Source organism: Notamacropus eugenii, chromosome 1 (genome assembly GCF_028372415.1).
Source record: "Notamacropus eugenii isolate mMacEug1 chromosome 1, mMacEug1.pri_v2, whole genome shotgun sequence".
Taxonomy (NCBI): domain Eukaryota; kingdom Metazoa; phylum Chordata; class Mammalia; order Diprotodontia; family Macropodidae; genus Notamacropus; species Notamacropus eugenii.
This window is the reverse complement of record NC_092872.1, coordinates 28450075-28474309: the sequence shown is the minus strand read 5'-3', so window position 1 is coordinate 28474309 and position 24235 is coordinate 28450075. Positions and strand designations below refer to the sequence as shown.

The following is a 24235-nucleotide window of genomic DNA, read 5'->3' as shown; positions in this document are numbered from 1 at the left end:
GGGGCACCTGAAGGACATTACCATCTTGATGGACTCTTGTCTCTTTGGGCAAGTACTCCTACATACACACACAGACCCAGATACACGCATCTTTTTAGACAGTTCTGTATGTGCATGGTTTCCACATTACAGTATCCAAGCAAGAGAGAAATCATCAATGCAAGTTATCACTCTAATGATGATGATATGATGATGGTGATGATGAGGAGGAGGAGGATGAAGATGATGATAATGATTAGTTCCATGAGGTCCACTTATTAAAGGCAGGGAAATAACAAGCCTTCATTTAAGTATACTTTTCTGGGCAGCAATTTTCCCGAATTATAAAATGAGGGCATTAGACTAGATGACCTCTAAGGTTCCTTTCAGCTATGAAAGAAGTACAATACCATAAACTCCTATGCCTCATTTTTTAATTTGGAGGCAAGCACAGATGAAGGATATGTCTGTGGAAGGCATGATCTGGCAGATGTTGCCAAGTTGGAATGATTACAAGAAAGGCTCATGAATGGACTGTGTGCTTCTGGTGAGAAGATCATTCTAGGTTCAGAAAAGTTCCTCTTACCTTGCCACATGATGAGCTAAGGAAGCTGGTCGTTACCTTAGCTGCAAGGTAATAAATTAAATTATTTTGGCTACAGGAGCTTACAATGACCATCTACTAAAGCATAGAGAGGCTGCAATCTGTGTTGGTGGAGGGATGGTTTATGTTATTGAAATGATGTTTTGACTCAAGTCAATCAAAACCACACTTGAAGTCATAATAGTTTGATAGCTATTATCTAAAGATATTGGAAAACTATTATCTATCTATTGCTCTCTAGATAGCAAAGCTGTTATTTGTGAAAAATAAAATTGTTTTGTAAAGGATGAGTTGATAATCAGATTAACCCCAGTCCCCAGGTGGACTTGTAGGAAATGACCAGATAAGATTACAGTATGTAAATCCAAGCAATTCCTAAATCAGGACGCTGGCTCCAGTATCCTTCCCATATGACAAATATGTGAGAAGAAACTGAAATGGAGGGGAAAAAAAGTAATAGAAGTCAAGGGTTGAATAGAATTAGCAAATTCATTAGGGTCCAAAGTTAAAGTAGGGCTTTCTGGTTCTGCTGAAACTTGAACATTACATGGCTCCTTAAGACAATGCCCTCCATGGACCCACATCTTAAGAGAAAGAGATCAAGAAGTAATGCATTCTTGTACCTAAAAGCTTCCTCTGAACGAGAATCTTAAGACAGAAGGATACACTCTAGAATCTGAGAAAGACAGTCATAATATTCTATATTTCTAGTTGGAAGGGGTCTTTGAAGTTCTATAGTCCAACACCCCCATTTTACAGATGACAACCCTGAAACCTGGAGCAAGTTAAACAATTTAGCCAAGGTCATAAGAGTTTAAATCAGGAATTCGTTACTCTGTCAATCTTGTTTACATACATCTGGGTTATATACAAATTTTATTCCAATGAAATTGACAGAGGGCCTTTCCAATCCTGATAGACAGACAGACAGAGAGACAGACAGACAGATGGATAGACAGATAGATAGATGTACATACATCTATATATATGTATATATATATTCATAGCACATTTTTAGGTATAAACTGTATTAATAGTTTATCATTTTCTCAAGTCTAAATCAACAAAATAGTAAATAAGCTCTGATTTTCATGCTTCATGATTTCTGAAGTGTAATGTTTATGCTGCAAATGTAACAAAAGGCATGAGCCTTATGAGTTGATTCTAGCACACCCCTCCTGTTAAGTGTTAATAGACAGTATTTGGGAGTTGTGGAGGCTGAAAGATTCATCGCCTTGTAGCAAGCCTTTCCAATCTGACCTAGACTGGTCCTCAGATAACAAGCCATCCATTGTTTACTGGACTAGTCCTTAATGCCTCTCTAGCTTTACAGGACTTTCTAGATGATCTGTGCTTTGAACGCTGATGTTTACCTTCACAGCACCCTGTGCCCTTGGAGGAGGACTTTTATGGAGGATTGAGACTGCTAAATGATGTATATTTGTCACAGGAGTTTGGAGGAAATGAGTGTATAACATAAGCAAATAAAATAACATATTTATGGTTTCACTCTTTCAATAATATTTATTGAGTATATATACAAGGTCTGATGAGCAGCACTGTGAGGTATAAGGAATGAATGAGCCATCTGCCCAAGGGTTCATTGTCTATCAGAACACCCTATGTGTGTGTGTGTGTGTGTGTATGTGTGTGTGTGATCACAAATATAAGGCAGTGTATGATGAGTGCTTTAAGAAAAGAATAGATATGAACTATAGAAATTTACTGAAGGTAGTTTTCATGGAAGAAACCTTCTTAGGTCTTATGTAGGTCTAAAAAAATGGGTAAACATTTCCATACTCAGAGATGGGGAAGAAGAATATATGTAGAGGAGAGAAATTCTCCACTTACGCTAAGAATTCTTCCCTGATTTCACTTTGCCCCCTCCCAGATGAAAGTGATTTCTTCTTCCTGGTATTTCTCATAAAAGTTTGTCATGCCAAAGTTTTTCTGTTAACTTTTCATTCCTTATATCCTTGTTTATCCTTGTATATTTCCACCTATCCAAGTAGAATGTAAACTCTCTGAAGGCAGGGATTGTGTAATTTTTCATCTTCATATATTCTGTGTAAAGTAATACTCCATTGGAGTTCTGGAGTATATCCAATACTTAGGAGTTTCTGTACACATTAAGCTCTTAATGAACTTTCATTGAATTGAATTATTAAAAATGCAGGATGTGTTTAGGGAACTGTGAGTAGTCCACAGGGTTCACACAAGGACATGGTGAAATAAGGCTGTATTGGCAAATTGGAATACGATAATGGAGGACACTTAACATTATTTATTTGTTGTGAAAATGTATTATATAGGTAAGTAAATAGTGAATTTGTATGGGTTCCTTTTGGAGGCAGAGGGTAGGTGCTTAAAATTAAGTTGTGGTGAGATGGAGAGACTAGAGAAGATGATCAATAACCTGGGCTACAGATTTACAATTGAGATGTGTGTGTGTGTGTGTGTGTGTGTGTGTGTGTGTGTGCGTGTGTGTGAAATATAATACCAGTGAAGGTCTGTATAAATAGCCCAATGAAAGAGTGAGAAAATAAAAGGCAAATAGTTAGGACTTCAGTGGAGAAATGAGAAAATAACTAAAGGTCTAGCTGCCTGCCTTCTCATGGTGCAGTTGGGGGTGACCCTGGGTTCGTGAGAGGAATGCCACCACAACACACTTGGATGGCAGGTTCCCTCCAGCTGGAAAAGCTCTGAGTACAAGCCATGAGATGGACTTTGTTTATGTTACCCAGGGACAAGCCTAGCAAAGTTCAGAGAGGCTCATCATCTATTTGGCCTCAGCAGCTCTCAAAGACCATCTGCTAATTTGGAGAGCAGCTGTATCTGCACTGTTGAAAGGGAAAATACTTATACCTATGAAATCTCAGATCCTAAAAACATCTTTAAAATCCCAGCAGCATCTTGATCCTAAATCCTTCCACTACTGTGATAGTTGCAAAGCTTTGAAGTTTCATTACCTTATATACAACCTAGAGGTAGTTGATAAATATGGCAAAATTAAGCACATTTATTCATTCACTCAATGAACAAATAGATGCTAAGGCCTACTGTGTACAGAGCGTTGTGCTGAACACTGGTTTGAGGAGGGAAGTTTCTAAGTTTAGATAAGGCACTGCAGAGCTTACACTCTAGCAATTTCATTGTAAAATTATGCACAGAAATCAACAGATCTGTGATCTGTGAATTCCATGAGGTTAGGGACTGTGTTTTACTTCCTTTTGTATCCTCAGCACTTAGCACATGTAGTAGGCACTTAGCAAATGTTGATTTCAATAATGTAGGAAATCCCTGGTGAGGAAACTCCCTCTGCTTATGTAGATGGGCATCTGCTTTGCCACTTAAAGTCTTAGTTTGTCTGGGACACTGAAAGTTTAAGTGGCTTGTCCAGAGTTCTACAGCCAATAAGAGTTTTTAGAGAAATAATGGGTACTACAGATTATAGCATGTTGATGAGAATATTTGCTATTCTATAGATTATAGTCCATAGTATTACTGGATCAAAGATCTAGAGTTGGAAGGAAGTTCAGAGGCTTTCTAATACAATCTCCTTATTTTATAGATGAAACTGAGACCTAGAAACTTGCCCCAGACTACTCATGTAGTAAGTGACAGTCAGAAGTTCTAAGGCTTTTCACTGTAGTACAATACCTCTCTGAAAAATAAAAATTTACCTTGTTGACTCCTCGTTAGAGTACACCAGAAAATCCCAGGCATCCTCTGATTTCTACAATTGTTGCAATTGCCAAAAAAGCAGGTACTGCATTTGTCGTGCAGTTGAGGGGAGCTGCCGCCAAGCCTTCCCCTTTACACCATAATGCATCACTCTCAATCATTCAGTCAGTGAGTAAATCAGCATTTTTTAGGAACCTACTATGTGCCAGACACTGCGCGAAATGCTGAGGATGCAAAAAAGGCCAAAAATAATCCCTGCTCTCAAACAGCTCACAGTCTGATGGGGAGACAGTGTGCAAACAACTATGTGCAAACAAGCTATATACTGGATACACTGAGGTAATCTCAGAGGGAAAGGGAAGGCGTAATAAGCTTTTATATGGCACCTACTATGTGCTTAGTGTTTTTTATAAGTATTATCTTATTTAATCTATTGTCAGAGGGAAGGATTCTTGCAGAAGGTAGGATTTTGGTAAAGTTGAAGGAAGCCCGGGATACCAGGAAACACAGAGGAGAAAGGAGATTGTTCTACCCATGGGGGGATGGGGGTTAGGGGTGGGGACAGCCACTGAAAATGCCTGGAGATGGGAAGTGGAGCATCATGTGCAAAGAAGAGCAAAGGGACCAGTGTCACTGCATCACAGGGTACATACAGGGAAGTAAGGTGTACAAGACTGGTAAAGTGGAAAGGGGCTCTCCTAGAAAATTTAAGGCAGTTTTCAGATTTTCACAAAGAGCCTCCTTGAGCTTGATGAAGTGAGGGAAAAGCGCTCTGACACTTTTCCTTCCTGTTTATAAATGAAGCAACAAAATTAATGTTTTATTCCTCTTTTAGCAACAAGTGCCAGAAGAATATATGTTTAAACATTTTGGGGGTTCCCTTTGGCCTACTTCCTTGGAAATAACAAGGTAACTCAGACACCTCAGCCTCCTTTTGATGGGGCTAGACTGATAGGTGGGACATGAAAGAAAATTTAATTACGGGTAAGGTTGTTCACTCTGCCCAGTCATTCCCAGAAGTCATAGCTAATAGGATGAGAGTCTGGCTGCATTCCAATGACCCTGTTCCCAGAGTGTCTGGAGTGGACAAGAGAGGCAATAATATTTCAGACATTCAAAGATCTGTGGTTTCGAAGGTGTGAGCACTCCCTTTACTGGTGCAGATCACACTCCTTTAGGAGTTTCTCTGCAAATAGACCGGGGCTTGCTTGCATTTTGCTTAGAAAGCCTTCCAGAACCCAGGGTACTGTCCATGTCAAGAGTATCAGAAAGAACTAGGGAAGGATACCTTCATAGAAAGCTCTCAATGGCACGAAAACAATTTTGCATTCCTTAAAATGGTGTCACATCATGTGTGGGTCATAGAATCATATGTTCAGAGCTGGAAAGTCCTCAGGAGCCACTGACTTCAAACCCCTCATTTTACAGAAGAGGAAACTGTGGCTGGGGGTAACACTTGTAATCATCAGAGGTGGGATTTGAACCCAGGTTCCATGACAACAGACACTAGTTAGGATTCTTTATAATGTTCTGTAGCATTCTTATTTCAACAACATCAGGTACCTGCTTTCTGTATTGCCACAGGCCTGATGCTACAAGTCTTTCATTATCATCTGATGTCATTTTCAAATCAAATTGTCTTGCCTCCTACCTAGTAAAACAAAACCTGTAAGGTGGATGACCTAGAAAATCCCCTTCTGTTCCCACTTGTCAAGAATGAAGGTGGTAAGGAATGAAGGTTGCCAGAGAAGAGCGGCTGTCAAGACAGGCAAGGGCTGGTGAATCTAAGGGTCAGTTCACACCCAACCAGTTCTCAGGTCATCACAGTGACCTTTGATCTATAGTAGGGTTTCCAGAAGTCCTCTGAGAGCAAAAGAAATGTTCATCTATCTGCATCTACTCCCCCTTCCTCCCCCAAAAAATCCATGGCCAAAACACTCACATACACACACATAAATGATACATAAAAGGAAAACTGAATAAAGAAATATAAGTCAAAATGTGAAAGAGGATCTCTTACTGCTCCCTGCAAGCCCGAGCAGCTGCATTCCAGGTGACCTCTTGCTCTGTAATCAAGGAGTAGCAATGGCTGTTTTGATGGCTCCATCCAGTGGGACAGGTTCTTTCATTCACTTCCTGAAATGAAGTGGTCAGTGTTCACACAGTCATGCCCTTTACAATCTACAGTCATCTCTTGGCAGGAGGAAAGCCCCCTGCTCATTTGTTTATTTAAATATTAGACAGTATGCTAATTCCTCACCTTTACAAAGAGTGGCTAGTTCTGCAAAAACACCATCAAATTTGTCAGTGTCTTATAGGTTATAACTTTTCTCCTCTGGTTGTTTTTATCAACAAAATAGAAGTTTAAATGTGTATTTAATCAAATAATGGGTGAATTATTGAAAAACACTTTAGGGGAAGTATTTTCCCCATTGGAATACATGGTCTCCTTTAAAAAAAAAAAACCTGATTAATTTAACTCAGTTACCTCTTACATGCAACTTCCTCCAAAAATCTGCTAGGACAATATTTACTTTGGTCCTCACAGGGGATTTTGCTCTGAATATGACAGACTGTTCATGTAACAATGTGCTGTATAATTGTATTTGTGTGTTATTCCTTGTCTAAGTACCAGGAGGGCAGAAATCATACTTCATTTAACCTTCCTGTCTTCCCCAGTGCCTATCTCAGTGCTTGGCATATGGTGAGTTTTTAATGAATGCTTGTTAAATGAATGAATGTTCGCATAATCTTTGACACTAAATGTTGACATTGTCTACCATATTAATGCCCTTCCTTGCACCTCCTCCCACTCCCAACAAGCACAGACTTCCAAAGCAGATTTAAGCAAGAACATTCTTCAGCTTAGCATGCATCCCACCTTGTCTTTTGGACTCCAAGGCTTCCATGAAATTCCATTGCAGTGATATAATTTTTGGAGGCTTTCCTCAAAATGAAAGAGTCCTTTTAATTCTAATGTGCAGTTCTTTGAAAAGGATGGTGACTGGTCCTATGATGACAAAAGAAGGTGGGAATGGACTTAGCTCTAAAAAAACAGACCACCTCTTTAAAAGACCACATCTATCCTCCCTCTGATTTGTATGCCATTATGCTAAATAAACTGCCCCAAATCTTGGGACCAGTCTAGAAACTTACAGGTGTCAGTGACTTAACAAATAGTTTGTCAAAAGCTTAATGAAGAGTCCCAAATGATTCCTACCTGACTGGGGGAGTGTAAATAGGGCATCCGTTCCATCTTATCTGCCTGTAGTGGTTCCATTTTTCTGCTCTTCTTTTGTGGTCTCTGATTAATGACAGACACTCTGGGCTTCTCCATGTTTATTGTAGATCTTTCATCCTCTACTCTTAGAGCAACCATACCATGGTACTTAGCATTAAGATAGAAACAACAAAATTCAGAGAAGAGAAAAAAATCAGCTACTTTTATTTGGTTAAAAGCAAAAAAAAAAATTCATTTTCTAAAATTCTGACTACTGAGCCCTACAAGATAAAACTCAAAACAGTCCTTCAAGAAAACTCACCTAGACTGCACACAGAAAAGGAAATGATTGTTGCACGAAGCAATCCCTACCCCTAAGTATAATCATACCATCACCTATGACATATAAACAAGTATAGAAAAGAAAAATTCTTTCAGAGAATTCTTACTCTAAAAATGGTGTCTGTTCCATTTCTATAAACAGATGATGGGTGAACCTGAAAAGAACAGATAGTAAAATAACATTAGACTTCTTTCCAGTGGCATGAAATTGTTGATTGGGGCAATAATTATTATCAGAGCTTTAGGGTAAAAGGGAACATTAGAGGTTGGCTAGTGCAACTGTCTTATTTGAAAGATGATGTAGCTAAGATCCATAGGAGGTAATTAACTTGCCCAAGACCATACAAGTGGTGACAGAACGGGGCTTCGAATCCAGATCCTTTGTCTTCAAATGTAGTACAATTTCCATTGTACAACTTGAAAGTTAAATCTTACTTGGGCTTGTAAAAAAATTTTAAAAAACATACTTTTAAAGACACAAATTTACTCAGATCATTAGAATTTTTTAAAAATCAGAGGGGAACTAGATCTATAAATAATTTATTAATTTTCAGTTTATCTGCATTCCCTAATGAGGAAAGAAAACGTATTTTGTAGCTTAGTTTGCAGAATGCATATAAATACACACATATGAATATGACAATGTGAGCAGTTAGCTTGGTCAGAGTGAAAGTACTATATATCACCCTAGAAGTCAAACGTATATGTCTGAGACCACTATAAGTTAGATAGTCTGCCTCTGGCTTCATGGCAATGAGATATACCTCTGTCTTGAAAATGCATTCCCTTCATCACAAGGAGCCAGGTAAATGACTATGGATGACAAGAGGCAAGTGAATCACCATTACTAGGGGAAGAAAAAGACTTGAAGTCCAAAGGTGGAAAATGACATACCACTTTGATGAGGACAGTACTATGCTAAGTTCAGAATATTGGGCAACCCTTAAAAGACCACCATAAGATTCAGAATATCTCATTTAATTGTTTCAAGAAAGTTCAGAATATTTTGGTTCTTTTGACAAATCCTGCCAATAACATCCCAGAGAACATCTTATTTCTAAATTTCATGGTTCTTACTGTTTTGCCATTTTCTATTGTCTGAAGCCTTTTCCTGGGAATATCAGTTAAGTCAAAGTCTCGAAGCTTGTCCCCGCTGCTGGGTGTTATCCTGTCTTTGGAAGATTTGGAAGATGAAAGGTGTCTTCCTTCCAAGTGGATCCCATCAGGAATGGAGGGTGATGATGAGCTTGGGGAAAGTGGGAACCACATGCCTTTCCCCTGTGAGTTATACTGGTTTTGGCCAGAGGAATGTGAATGGTGGCACCGACCTGAAATCACACAAGATGGCAGATGGTCAGTTTTGTTCATTTTACATAAGCAGATAACTGATTTCATGGAGCAGATAACATGATTTCAACCTTATCGCTAAAAGTAGATGAATGAATTTTCTACCAGATGTTACTTGTTTGTCATTTGCCAGTAACGCCTTCCTTTTCCATCAGTTTCTCTACAGGAGAGCTGTGCACTTGGGTACATGGAAAGTGTGACTAGCCAGTAATAAGAATAATTTCACAAGTCATATAGGAAAACTGGTTTTACTTCTTTAAGTTCACTCCTCTAAGAATCTGGAAAACCCTCCGTCTCTCTTTAGTATTAGAATATTTCTGGAGAGCTCTTTTTGATAACTATCATTCCAAAGACAATACATAACACTGACACTCCTTCCTGATGCCATGCAACAGAAAAAGAGATTGCTTAAAGATTTTTTAAGAGCATGAAACCATTCCTTTATATATGGTTCAATAGTCACTATAAAAACAAAAAGGTCGAATCCAAAAGGTACTACTTCTGCCTGAAGTCCAAACCCCACCTCCCCTTTTTTTAACAGATATCTGGGGAAATAAGTGCCTGAATGTCTAAGGTCAAAATATTTTCCTTGAGGGTGTTTCATGCTTCATGTGGGGATTCTCAGGTTTATAAAAATCCTCCTGAAAAAGAAATTAATTTAGGGAAGAATATTGTGAAGGAAAAAGAGCAGGATCTGATTTCCTTCTTTTTCTCCTTCCATCTTGTTTCTTTTTTTCTTCTTTTCTCTTTCCCTTTCTGTTTTTCCTTCCTTCCTTCTTTTCTTTCTCCATCCCTTCCTTTCTGAATCTAAAGGAGAGAAGAAGAGCTAGGGACTGTATTCTTATCATATGATACATAAGAGGGAAGTAAAAACTGGAGTACACAAATGGAAAGGGGAACTAGGATCTTAGATATTAACGGAATCTCTAAAATATTGTTAGCCATGCTAGTCCGAGAAAATTAAAAGGCTTGAACACCAAACACTGACATGATTCTTTAGATGATTCGGTTCTACAGTGTATGCCACACAGAACCTAGTTGGCTCCGGTAGGCCCAAGGTAATTCATTAATATTCTCCAGCTGCTCCTGGATTCCCAAACCAGCTGCCTCTTTCATTTGTAACTTTCTTCAACTGCTTCCTCTCATGATTTTTCCTGGTCCTGCTGTAATATGGGCTGGGGTTTTAGGCATTCAGAGATATCTTTGACAGAGGAGGATAATTACAACTCTGTGATCTCTAGGGGAAAATAATTATCTATAGATTTTTCAATGACATTTTTTTGTCCCCTCTGTGAAAATAGCAAACGGGTAGGAGGAGAAAACACACACACACACACACACACACACACACACGAGGAGAAAACACACACACACACACACACACACACACAACAACAACAACAACAGCAGCCACCCTGGTTCTGACTTTTTGCTTCTCTACAATGAAAGTTCTTAGCAGGGGAAAACAGCTTGAAGTTGACGCCAGAATAAAGGGCCTACCATGGCCCAGGTTGCTTTCTTCACAAGAAATTAAGCATTTTGATTTGAAGGTGTTATCAAGCACATGGGCTCTTGAAAGCTAGTGGACTGCAGAGCCAAGACGGCCCCTGATTTCAAGATGAGAATCTAAAGAATACCTCCTTTTGAGTCCAAAATTTTCACTCTGGCTTTTGTCTTGGTGCCAAGAACAGTATTCACAGGGGAGTTGAGAATTACTTCAAAGACCTCATCCTCTTCCTCTAATCCGTCATAGGTAATTGCTATATTCCACATCTTAGTTGACATTCCTACAAGAAGTAAACATTTTAATTACTCTTTAATTGCTATTTCAATCAACCTAGGTGTCAGAGAAATATATCAATTAACGTGTCTACAGCGAGGCTGGAGTAGCCTGGGGGATCTATTGTACTCTTTCTGAGTGACTGCACTCCTACCGTTCCCCCAAATAACATTAAAAGACCACATTTGTTCCTGGACAATGATGATTCCCTATAAGGGCAAACACAGTAACCCCAAAAATTGGCCACCTTATGTTGGAGAAGGACAATGGAGCCTCAAATATGGTTATCCAACGATATTTGAGGCTCTCTTTTCCTCTCACTGACCTACCTCACCTTCCTGTTTTTGTTGAGAATAAACAAATATTGAAACCTTAAAATCTTAGTAGTTGTTTTTAAAAAAAATTTCAAAATGCTGGTGCTGGAGATAATTAGGATGATGGTTTGGTAGAAGTTTGTGGTAGGGGAGGGTGCAGAGAGATCTAGAAATGGCTTATTTGTAAAGGTGGCTGTCTCCACAGACACTCTGCCTTGACTTCCAGGGTGTTTCCTAGCCAAGAAATGCCTTCTCCCCCCTCCACCATGATGTCATACTTAAGATTTTGATATCCTACTGGAGATGATTTAGAGGGTGGGGTTTCTAGAAATAACCCAAGCCAGTATTTCTCTTTCTCTGTCTGCCTCTGCTTGTGGAGGTACAATTAAGCTTGGCTCCTAGTAATCTTGTGACCTTAATAAAAGCAGTTTTAATGCTCTGAACACCCCCCCTCCTTCCCAACCCCAGACATGCGCTGCTGTTATGGTAGGATGAACAATCATCCCGTCTGGTCTCTGTGCTGCCCCTGTGGAGCTAACAAAAGCTTTTTTAGAGAAAGAATTTATATTAGCTCCCCCACCTCTATCTCTTGCAACCCCCTAGCTTGGGTCACCTATGCCAAATCACTTTCCTGATTCTCTCAGTTGTTAATACCTCCCCCCCACCACTTCCTAACACTTAGCGTTTATTTTGCACATAATTAGTATTTACTTTTCTATGACTATATTGTTTTCTTTCAGTAAAATGTAAGCCTCTTGAGGGTAGGGAGTGTCTCGTTTTTGTATTCATATCTTCAGTGTCTGCCACATAGTAGGTGCTCAGCACATGTTAATTGGCTGATTCATTAACTCCTTTGTTTTCATTTTCAATAGTTTTCAGCCATAGTTCTCCTTTGGTAGGATGCTTAGGTTCTTCTCAGTCTTTTTTCCTAAATAAATCCTTCTCTCGTATACTCTCCTGGTACTCAGTATTCCACAGCTCTCTGATTATTGCAGTGTGTTTCACCAGTACCATATTTCTGACAGCTACCACAGAGCATCAAATTCTCAGTTAAGGTCTTGCTAATGAGCAGTATAGTATAGGAGAAAATTAGGATATATCCTTGGCTTCCCATAAGGAAGAAATTGGTTTTGGCAGGGATGGGGAGAAATTATTTTATACTTGAAAAATCCTGCCTTATTGCTAACTTATTATACTCAAGGTGGTAGATTATATCTTTAGTGGATTGTTCAATTTCAAAAGCATTTACCAAACACTTGCTATATTACATCTTGGCCCCCTCATCTTCCCCTATTGAATTTCAAACTCTGCTATATTACCATCTCCCCTTATAAAGTCCACTGGTAATGACCTTGTCCCTCAGCCATCATATAGCATTTTTATATCTTAATGGTCTTATCATATAATATTATATATCATAGTTAGTTGTATAATTTACTAGCCTATAGATGTCATGAAGGTACATGCCATGTGCCTTGCATAGTGCTTGGTGCACAGTAAATGTTTAATAAGTATTTTTGGAAAGAACGGATAGCATTATGTTTGGTGCTCATGTTAGAAAGATGAAAAAAAATGACAGAGTTCCTAACCCTTAGTAGAAAACACTCTAATGGACAAACCTAATGACCTCTACTCAATCTTCATCCTTCTTGACCTCTCTGAAAACTCTGTCACAGTTAATCACCTTCTCCTCCTGAATTCCCTCTCCTTTCCAGGGTTTTTTAACAAGGCTGATTACCGATTCTCCCTCTGCCTATCTGATCATTCCTTCCTAGTCTCCTTTCCTAGAACCTCACCCAGTTCATGTCCACTAATTGTGCGAGTCCCCCTAACAATCTGTTCTGGACCCTCTTTTCTTATCCCACTATACCATCTCGCTAAGTGATCACATCAGCTTCTATGGGTTTAATTACCATCTTGATGCAGATGGTTCTTAGATCTATATTTATAGACCTAGTTTTGCTCCTAAACTCCAGTCTGGAGTCATTAGTTGTCTTTTAGACATATCAAAGTAGAAGTCTTAGATCTAAAACTCAACATGTTGTAAACAGAATTCACTAAATCTCCCAAAACCTCTCCTCTTCCAAATTTCCCTATTGCTATCAAAAACACTATAATCCTTCCAGTCACCCAGGCTCACAACCACAGTGGCATTTTCTAGTTCCCACTTGAACTCACTCCATGTATCCAATCTGTTGTCAAATCTTGTCATTTTTTTCCTTTACCATGCCTTCCCTCCTTTCACACAGCCATTACCTTAGTCTAGGGAGGCCCTCATCACCTTTCCCTTGGATAAAGTAGTCTTCTAATTATTAATTTTCTGCCTCAATTCTCTTCCTCTTCCATTTCATCCTCTACCCACCTGCCAAAGTGATTTTCCTAAAGTGTAGGTCTGCTCATGTCACCCTACTCAATAAATACCAAATGACTCTCTATTATCCCCAGGATCAAATATCAAATCTTGTTTGGCTTTTAAAGTCCTTCCTAACTTGGACCTTTTCTTCTTTTCCAGTTGTCTTACACTGTACTCCCCTCCCTCCGCTCTATGACCTAGCTACACTGGCCTGTTCATCTCATCACTCTGTGCCTTGTCATTGGCTGTCCCAGTATCTGCAGAGTTGGGGAGATGGAGAAGAGTGTATGAAGGGGAACAATGGTAAATACAGCTAGAAAGGGAGATTGTACCCAGATTGTGGAGGGACTTCAACTGTAGCCTGAGTTTTACTTTTATCTTGGAAGCAACAGGGAACTACTGAACATTTTAAAATAGAGTAGCGACATCATTAGAATTATGTTTTAGGAAGATAATATTGGCAGTAGTGTGGAAAATGTATTTGAAAGAAAAAAGACAGGAAAGAGGGATCAAATAAGTACGGTACTGTATGAGGTAGAATGTGTTGAGGTAAAAAAAGGATATCCAGACAAAGGCATCTAGGAAAAAACACTGAGGAAGGACAGATCACTTTCATATGAGGGGGACTGGGGACAGCTTCACTGAGAATGTGATTCCTGAGCTGGTCCTTGAAGAAAGAGAGATTTCAATAGCCAGAAATGAGAAGGCTTTTGAACAAAGGAATGCCATGGACAGATGTATTAAGAAGATTATTTTGATAGTTCCATGAAGGGTGAGTTGGAGAGAGGTGTACTTAAAGAAAAAGGGATCAAGGAAACTATACATTTCTTGAGGAAACAACACTTTTTTTGCATGTTTATCACTGTCTACCAAACCACCTTCCTCCTCCATCCATATTTTTTCTTAAAGCATTCAAAAGAATCCCTAAAACTTAAGACTGACTCAAACCTCCAGAAATCTTTAGCGTTTGGGAAAAAAATTATACCCAGACCTACCTAGATAGATAAGTAGTTAGCCTTTTCTTTTAAATATTCAGGGAAGGACATTCCAGAGCTTCCCTTAATTTCCTGTTCAAGTATCTATCAATCTAGATAGAACAACAGTTAGCCTGTTGAGCATTTACTGAAAAACCAAACCCAAGCTTAAATTTGTAACAAAACCCATTTTGAATCACAGGACAATCTATTGAAGTCCACCAAAAGTTGAGAGGTAAAATTTGTCTTCGTATGAGGTAGAAAACAAGGCACAGTGGAATCAATCAAACCCTCCCATTTTGTTTGACCCTTACATGGAGGTCAACAGCCAATGAATCGAATCAGAAGGCAATCAGAAATTATTTCAGTACTTTAAGGATTTCATTTATGTAAATATCCCCTTCACTGCTTAGAGTAGTGCCTGACACCTAATAAAAATTGCTTGTTGACTTGGCTCCAACGATGCAGATCTGCAGCTCTTCCTGTCATAACAGATGTTCTTTAAGAATGACTGTAGCTGAAAAATTCATCACCCTCTGGACAACCTTTTGGTGATGAGCCTCTCTTAACTAGGGTAGGTTGGTCTTCAGTCACAGACCCATAGTCGGTCATAAGACTGAAACCCAAACTCTTCCAGAGTAGTACAATCTGTGAGAGCTTGTACTTTGATGGTAAAGATTTGGAGAATACAGGCCCACCAATCAAGAGGCACTGAATTAGGATGAAAAATAAACTAACTGCAATCATTCTTTAGGTAGCATAGTCAGCTTGAAGAATGCCAGAAAGTTAAATACTATAGGAGAGCTGTGTAATTGTCAACCAAATAACATTTAAAATTTTACATATTAAAATAAAAGTAACAAATCCTCATATCCCATGTTTTATGCTCAGGTAAGAATAAGAAATAGCCTCCCTTTGTCTTACATACAGGTTTGGTCAATTTTCTGGGCCAGAACAGGGGTTCTTCCTCCTCTGCCCCTACTTTCTTCTGAAGCATCATGGAGCAGCTAATGCTCTAATGTGATCCTAGATCCCTGTTCTCATCCTCAGGCCTCCATCTACTTAAAGCCCTTTGCTCTAAAATAATAAGAATCAAATCAGTTCCTGAGCCTGAAAGAACATAGAAACCCATCCAATGAGATGAATGTCTGCTCATTTCCAACCTCTGGGAGAGGAAGGTTTCCATTAGGGTGCGGAGGGCAAGGAAAATTATCAGTCATCTGATTACTGAGTCACAGATTGATCTTTTATAAATAGTAATATGCTATTGAGAGAAACCCACCATGGTATAAGAAAGTGGAGAGGTCTAGAATTTCAGATCTCTTCTTTCTTGTTGGAATTAACTTAAGGATGGGAAAGGGGAGTATGAAGAATCCATGGGTGTTAGAAAGTCTCTAATTGGCCATGGCCATCAGACATCATACAGTGTCACACAATGTGCATGCCTCTTCACAAACTCCCAGTTTCCCCTCCAAAAAAGCAAAACAAATTGTCATGACAAAACATACCTGGATCAAACTGAATCAGCTTAGATGGATTCACAGTGAAATCTTTTCCAATTGTAGCTGATACTTGGTTGACCTTAAAAGATACGGGAGGAAAGGAGGCAGGGAAGGAAAGGGAGAGAGAGGGAGAGGGAAAAAGCTTTCTTTTAGTGATGTAAATTCAGATAAATTGGATGGGTTCATGTTTTCTACATCCTGCCTACCAAAATCCATGATGCTGGATTTGTTTTCAGTATTGAGTCTATTCATTTTGTGTATAGGTATACAGCATATTTTTAATGGAATCGCTGAAGATTCTGTAGGCAAGAATCTTCTCAGAAGCTAATTTACTGGAAAATAGGCTCTTTTTTCTTTTCTTTTGCAATTAGTATGTTTCCTTAATAGAAATAAAATGGAATGAAATGTAAAAGTACTTTTATTTTATTGGGTGTAAAATATAGCACCTTCTTTCTTTTGAATTGTGTTCTAAAGCACAGGTTCTTCCACTCAGGTCAAATTTGTTTTGGGGGATTTTAAAAATGCCTTGATAACTGTATTTCAGGATAATTTGCTTCTTTTGTAATCCTGTTTATTTTATGCTTTAAAAACACTTTTCTGGGAAAGGGTCTATAGGCTTACCCATATGTCAAAGGTGTCCATGTTGCAAAAAGGTTAAGAACCTCTCTTCTAAAGGAAGCCAAGGGAAGGGGAAGAACAAGAAGGTTCTCCTTGACACCCTGGTAATGATCCATTGACTGACTTCCTAGCCAAAAAACATTAAAAAGCCTTAGACTCCATTACTTAACAAATCTGGGCCATTCAGTCTTTATGAAAGTATCGCTCTTCTATGGGAGTTTCATGGGGAGAGTTGGGTGGAAAACAATTTCAAGAAGACATTCCATCCTCACCAAGAATGTCTCATGAATTGAGAGTTTTGCAGAGTTCCCAAGCCACATATTGCTAAAAAATAAAAATTACCCAGGATATAAGTGACTCAAAGTGCTAGGACTGAAAACAAGACAGGCTGTCTCATGCTCTGGGTAGGACCTATCTCTTTTCTGCAAGTGGGTACATGAAAAAGAAGTCATGGGAAGAGCCCTTGACTGGCTTGGGAAATCTTAGAGCCCTCGTTAAGAATAAGAAGCAGAAAAGTATCATTTTTGTTCATTGTTTTGGTTTTTTAATTCTTTTAATTATCAGGTATTCAGGACAAGTTTAAAGTTCCGTCTTCCCCAACAAAAGGTAGTCTAAAAGGTAACTAGAAACTCAAAATTTAAAAAAGCAAATCTTTCTGTAAAACCTCAAATAATGTCTCCATTCAAAAAAATGCTGAGAGGAATGAAGAGGATGGGCATGTTTTAATATGTCTGAATTGGAAGAATTTTTGTCAGATGGTTCTTCCTAGAATTGTCTCCATCACTTCTCTTCCCTCTTTATTTGTGATGCCCAGGCTCTTGTGGAACAACCTCTTATTGAGAAGTGGCAGGCTATTGTACACCTGTATTTACCATATGCTAGAGGTTCTATTACACTTGGGTCCCTGCATGAGACCTGCATGTCCAATTACCTAGTATTTACCACCACAGAGTGTGCAGAAGCTTACGTGAGCAAAGAAATAGGACAGATCAAGGCAGAGAGGTTTGTTAGATTAGGGAGAATGATTCAATCACATGCCAAGAACATGGGCTAAAAGCCCATCATCTTTTTCCTCCTTTTTGTCTGTCCTATGGCCAATAATGTAAAAAGGAAAATTTATGTGAGCCTTGAATTCCCACAGAAATACAAGGTATCTTTACCTGAAGAAGGAAGGACTGCAAACTCAGGCTGGAGGAAATAGAGATCATGTCATAGTGGAAAACAATGCATCAATAAAAATAAAATATAATAATAACCAGTATGTATTAGCACGTTGATGCTTGCAAATAGATTTTATGATTTGCCAAGAGATTTTTGTCTTAAGTTGTAGATCTGCCTCACACACACGCTACCTATGTGAATTTAGGCAAGCCCCTTCATTCCTGTGAACCTCAGTTTCCATATCTGTAAAATGAAGGATTGGATTTCAAAAACTCAGCTCTGCCATTCCTTGAGTCTGATCCTATAGCTCATGATAGAGCTACTACGGCTTACTCAGTCAAAAATAGGATTAAGTACAAAATCACTAACTATTTCTATATTGGCAAAGTGGATAATGGTGCTGGCAGAAACTCTGGAACATATGGCATTTTCTACATAGGCAGAGAAGAATATGTGAAAAGACAAAGGTACATCATCAGATATTTTTGTAAATAATCAACTGCACACACATATGGAACATTATCAAATGTAAAGCTGGAAAGAACCTTGGAGAGCATATCCAATCTCCTCATTATCCAGATGAGGAAACTGAGGCCCTGGAGAGGAGAAGAAACTGATCTAAGTTCATAGAAATGATTGGTGGCCATGCCAAGATTTGAATCAAAGGCTTCTGAATCTTCTGAACCAACACTGAAATTAGCGTTCCTTCCAATACACCATATTGCTTCTGTGCTCTTGGCTATTTTAATGGATGAATGTTTATTATGCCAGTGAAGCAACAGTCATAGGAAAGCTCACCTTACCTTCTGACCTTATTAGAAAGTAAATGTTTTATACATACTTGACATGTTATAATTGGGGCTTAAAACAGATATGATTTCATAGAGCCTAATATTAGTCATTTTCTTTAAAAGTGAAGTTGGGCAAGTCCATTCTTGGTTCAATTTTGCCAAAGCTGCCTTTTTATTCTCAATTTTTATTCCCTTAAAGGAATCTTATTTCAGGAGCCCTTTGGGGGAACTTCTGTTGTGAAAAGGATTATGATTAACTATGATTAACTCTTGACTATACATACTAATGCAAGGTGTTATGGATAATCAAAATAGCAGATAATCTGAAAACCATCTCTACTTGGCTTTGGAATGTTACAAAAATGCACAGATTTGTGTAAAGTTCAACCTTCTAGTTCTTTTGGGGCCTAGGTTAATATTGAATTATGCTTTACTCTATAAGTATTATCAACTGATGAAGGGGATAATCTATTGTTGAATGAATGAATGGAATGAAAGATGTGTGTATTCATCCTTTGTTGCCCAAGAAGACCATGCCATCAGAGAAATGATGACATGACTTGCACTTGACTTTGTTTTGAGTGAGGGAAGGATGTGAAGGTCACCAGCCTCACTTCTCCTCCAGAGCCATCTGGGTCCAGAGACCTGATATTCCTCAGGATTACTGGAGATGACCCAGGATGAGGCAATTAGGGTTAAGTGACTTGCCCAAGGTCACACAGCTAGTGAGTGTCAAGTGTCTGGGGTAAGATTTGAACTCAGGTCCTCCTGACTCCTGCACTGGTGCTTTATCCACTGCACCATCTAGTTGCCCCTGGAGTGAAAGACAGAAGAGGGAAGGAAGGAAGGAAGGAAGGAAGGAAGGAAGGAAGGAAGGAAGGAAGGAAGGAAGGAAGGAAGGAAAAAAGGAAGGAAGGAAGGAAGGAAGGAAGGAAGGAAGGAAGGAAGGAAGGAAGGAAGGAAGAAGGAAAGCTTTTAAGTGTGCTAAGTGGTAGGAAGAAACTAGTTTGGGATTGAAAACTTCTTGCACATAATCCACAAAGAAAATAAAATACCAAATTCACTATGCCTTCATTTATACAAGTTTCTTTATTCCTATTAGTCTTACTGGAGCAGGAAGGAAAATCACATGTTGTCAGCAAACTAATCCTAACAATATGCTTATGAAATCAAAACTCAAAGACTTTATGCAAATAACCCCCTGAAGCTCTATAGGTGGGGTTCATTCAGAGCACATTTCAGTCATATACAAATGAACAAGAACCCAGGCTGGCATGACCTCTGAAGAATTTGCCATCCAAATCCCAGGAGAAGGGTGGAATGTGAATTCAGACTGATTCTTTGGGAAGGTTTCCAGAGTATAGGAAGGTTTCACCAGGCACTTTCAGCAACCTTACACTCAGGTTTCTAATTTTACATTTTAAAGTTACCTTCACTCCAACAAAGGCTGATTCCATAGAATGGCCTGTCCTGGTGATTTTCAGTGGCAACGTGTTCACTGTTTCACACACCTCATATTCAGTCTGGAGTAACTGAATGTGCGACCATTTCAATTCCAAACTATGCATGAAAGGAGGAAAAAGAAAGATATTCATGAGAAATGTAGCATTAATTCTTGTAGGATACATGGGTTTCCCGAGGCCTATGATATTATAACCACTAATTCACACATAATCATGGTAGGTATAGTTCAGTAGTTGACACAGAGACCCAATTTGATTTTTCTTATTGATGTCTAAGCAAAAAAATATGGGAGAAATCATGGTCAGCTGGTTTTTCTTTTTACAAGTAACTTGGAACAGGAGTTTGGGTTTGTTTCTTCTAACATTTTCTCCTTAAGTCCCCAATTTGATATCAGCACTTTCATTACCTGTTATCCTTCACTGGGATCCCTCCTGTAGACCTGTAAGTTACTTTTGTAGGTCATCAAAACTGGAGAGGATCTTAGAGATCATTTAGGCCAAATTTCTCATTTCACTGATGAAGAAACCAAGGACTAGTGAGGTTAAGTAATTTGCCTAAAGTCTCACACAGTAAGTTGGTAATAGAAACAGGTCCTGAACCCAGGCAGACATAATTCTCTTTCCATTGTACCTGCTACTAACTTCCCTTTCTCATAAACCTATAAAAGGCTACTGTTGCTTCCCTGACCTTCCAATTCAATCTCTGTTTCTCTTCCTCTCCATTCCATTATTTCTTCCCAGATCTCTCTTTTTAACTTTTCCATAGGCTTCAGAATTATAAACATAATGCTCTCAAAATTACATAGGACCTTCTCTGATTTCTAGGAGGGAATTAATTTTGGAAGTTGTGTTAGAGCAAGGCTATTATCAAAGTCTAATAATAAACCATAATAATAAGCACTAAACACTAAGGTTTGAAGACTTCCACAGTCACATACATACTTCTGCTGAAAAATAAACTCTGTAACTTTGCAACTCAAGATGAATTTTTGATGCCGATGAATTCAAATCTGGCATGAAACAAAACAACATGAGAAGGAAAGAATCCCTAGGCTTGGAGAGTTCTGAGATGAACAGGTAGTAATGATGGTGACGATGCCAATGGAAACAATATGTGGCAAACAACCTCTGACAGGTAAGGAGAATGAGGAGAAAAAGAAAAAAATATTAGCAAGGAAAGCAGGTAGAAAAGACAGAAATAAGATGAAGGAAAGGTGGAAAGTCACCGTAGGGATCATCTAATCAAAATCCCTCATTATACAGGTAAGGACACTGAGGCGCGGAGTCTGTGATGTGCTAAAGGTCAGGAATGTCAGTGGGAGAGCCAAGACTTGATAACAAGTCCTCTGACTCCAATTCATTTTCTCTTTCTAGGATAGGGAAGGAACAAGGAATGAAAAGGAACAGATTTGGATAGATTTCAACAAAGTCTCAGTAAGTCACAAATGCCTTTCAATACTGAATTCTTTTAGGAATCCATTCCTTACTAATGTTAGCCACAGTTTCTTTAATGGCAGTCTGAACAGCCAAGTGAGCACCCAGATTCCTATTTAAATTCAGAAGGGTACAACCACCAAGTTACTTTGCTCTGTGGGCCTTAATTCATTTCTCCATGAAGTAAGGGGTTTGGAGTAGATGATTAACGGTAAGCTATTGGAGCTTAGAGGCCATCACATCCAACCTCCTCATTTTACAAGTGAGAAAACTGAGGGACAGATTGGGTAGTAGACTTGCCCAGAGTTATACAACCATTAAGTATTAGAGGCAGGATTTGAACCACATACTCCCGACTCTAAGCTGTATACTTTAATCTGCTATATTAAGCCAATTCTTTGGTTCTCCTACTTCTAGTCTCTCCCCTCTCCAATCCATTTCTTCATTCAATAACTATTTATTAAGCACCTACTATGTGCCAGTCACTCTGCTAAGCACTGGGGATATAAATAGAGGTAAAAGACAGATCCTGCCCTCAAGGACCTTATGATCTAACGGGAATCCATCTTCCATGCAGTGGCCAAAATAATCTTCCTAAAGTACTGACCTGAGCCTAACAAGAAACTTCAACGATGACCGTTCACCTCTGAGTTCAAACGCAAACTTGTCAGTTTGGCATTTAAAATCCTTCACAATCTGACTCCAGACTCTGTCATGCCTTTCCAGATTTGCCATGTTTCACACCCTCTAGCCAAAGTGACTTATTTATTCTTTGCTGATCTTGGCAAATTCAGTTCTCACCATCCTGCTAGTCCTGGTAGCATCTTCAGCTTCCTTTAATTCAGGGTGTGGCTACCTACCTTTTGAGGTCTTCCCTGATTTCCCCAGTATTCCTTCCTTCTCAAATGTTCTCAGATTTACTTGTTTATATGTTATATCCTCCCTCCACACTATTTTTGGGGTTTCTTTTGTTGTCTTTCTATCCAAAGTGGCATGGACTTAGAGGTATTTCATAAAGGTTTGATGGGTTGAATTCAGTGATTCGATGCACTTAAGTTTTTGTTAAGTTGGTGGTAGATAACAGTAACAATAACCATTATATTTATATGGTGCTTTAAGGATTGCAGAACACTTTACAGATATTATCTCAATTGATCTTCACTTCCTCAGGGAAGTAGGTGCTATTATTTACTCCATTTTACAGATGAGGAAATAGGCAGACAGAACCTAAGTGACTTGTTCAGGGTCACACAGCTAGTGTCTGAGTTAGGATTTGAACTCAAGTCTTCCTGGTTTCAGGTTCAGCTTTCTTTCCTCTGCACCACCTAGCTGCCTCTAGAGATGACGCAGAAACATTCTGATATAAATCTGAAAGGACACAAATAATATAACTAAAGGGAATTTTCTTTTTCCATCTGTATTACTTCTAACAGAAATATCATTTATGCGTCTTCTTTATTGTGTCTAAATCCTTCTAATAGACTGCAAACTTTTTGAGGGAGGGGCTACTACTCTTCCTCTTTTTATTTCTAGCACCCAAAACAGTTTAAGTACCTAGTGTACTTTCCTACTCCTATGAATCCGTGTTTGCATCATAGACTTAGTGTCAATAGGGTCCTTGAAGGCTGTCTCCTCTAACCCTCTCATTTTACATGAGGAAGCAGAAACACTGGTTTAGATACTCAGCTGCCTAGAGTCCCACCGCTAATGAAAAGGCAGAGCAGTACCAATGCTTATCATCCTTGGATCTCCACATTTTCAATTCTTTTACATGTCCATTTATATCATAAGCGCTTACTGTGTATTTACTAAATTGAATGACACGTACAGTACTCAGTTTGTGCTGTGGACATTCTGTTCATGTTTCTGAACTAAAGAATTTTGAAGAATGACTCCTCAGAAAATGATTTGTAGGATCACAGATTAAAAGCTGGAAGGGACCTAACAGAACTTCAAGACCAACCCCTCATATTGCAGACAAAGAAACAAGAGGCACAGAGAGGTTAAGTGATTTGCCCAGGACAACAGGGTGAGTAAATACCGGAGGTCAAACTTCAGCCAGTATCTTAGTGACTCCAAATCCAGCACTCAGTGTCAATCCACACTCACTGCTCCCTATGTAGATGAGTAACCTGCAGAGAGGGATCATTTCTTGACAAATGCGTACGCATAAAAAGGGTAAACCATGCAGGTTTAGGCAGAGAATCTCTTTCTGGATTTTCCATTCATCGAAATATATTCTTGTACTTATGTCTATAATCAGTTTAAAGCAAAATTAAAATAAGGGAAAGACATGCTTACCAGGACTAAAATGTTAGTTTGGGATTCAGAGTCATCAGTCAAAAGTGATTGGTGATTGTGTACCAATTACTTAACCTTTCTGCGCCTCAGTTTCTATATTTTCGAAAGTTTATTTAACCTCCTACTTCAAAGATTACATGAAGCTTAACTAATGCTTATTAAGTACTTTGAGATTCTAAATGAAAGGTCATAGGGAAGCATATATTATAATTCTCATAAATACTAGTGCATTTATATGCAAGGATTGTATGCCTTAAGGATAAAGTTGGAACTTCAAAATAAAAACAAAAAGGCCCCACAAAGTATTTGGTATGTGTTGGTATATCTATTAAACCCTATATTCATACAGAGTCAGTATATGATTTTTC

General features: G+C 38.8%; 1 protein-coding gene across 5 annotated transcripts in view; it reads right to left on the bottom strand.

Moving 5' to 3' along the window:
- The window catches only part of FREM1 (FRAS1 related extracellular matrix 1), a 168609-nt gene that overhangs the window by 6626 nt on the left and 137748 nt on the right, over positions 1-24235 (bottom strand). For 4 of the 5 annotated variants that reach the window (XR_011977447.1, XM_072656156.1, XM_072656220.1 and 1 more), the window contains 8 exons: positions 20100-20229; positions 16106-16178; positions 10814-10963; positions 8907-9157; positions 7937-7984; positions 7488-7655; positions 7149-7277; positions 6288-6403 (listed from right to left, as the gene is read on the bottom strand). Coding sequence is in view for 4 of the 5 variants with exons in the window: in XM_072656156.1 (XP_072512257.1) it covers positions 6288-6403; positions 7149-7277; positions 7488-7655; positions 7937-7984; positions 8907-9157; positions 10814-10963; positions 16106-16178; positions 20100-20229 (1065 nt within the window). In the remaining variant the exon portion in view is untranslated. Of the gene's footprint in view, positions 1-6287; positions 6404-7148; positions 7278-7487; positions 7656-7936; positions 7985-8906; positions 9158-10813; positions 10964-16099; positions 16179-16720; positions 16845-20099; positions 20230-24235 lie in introns of those variants that run through there. The other variant, XM_072656165.1, reaches the window with a different exon arrangement.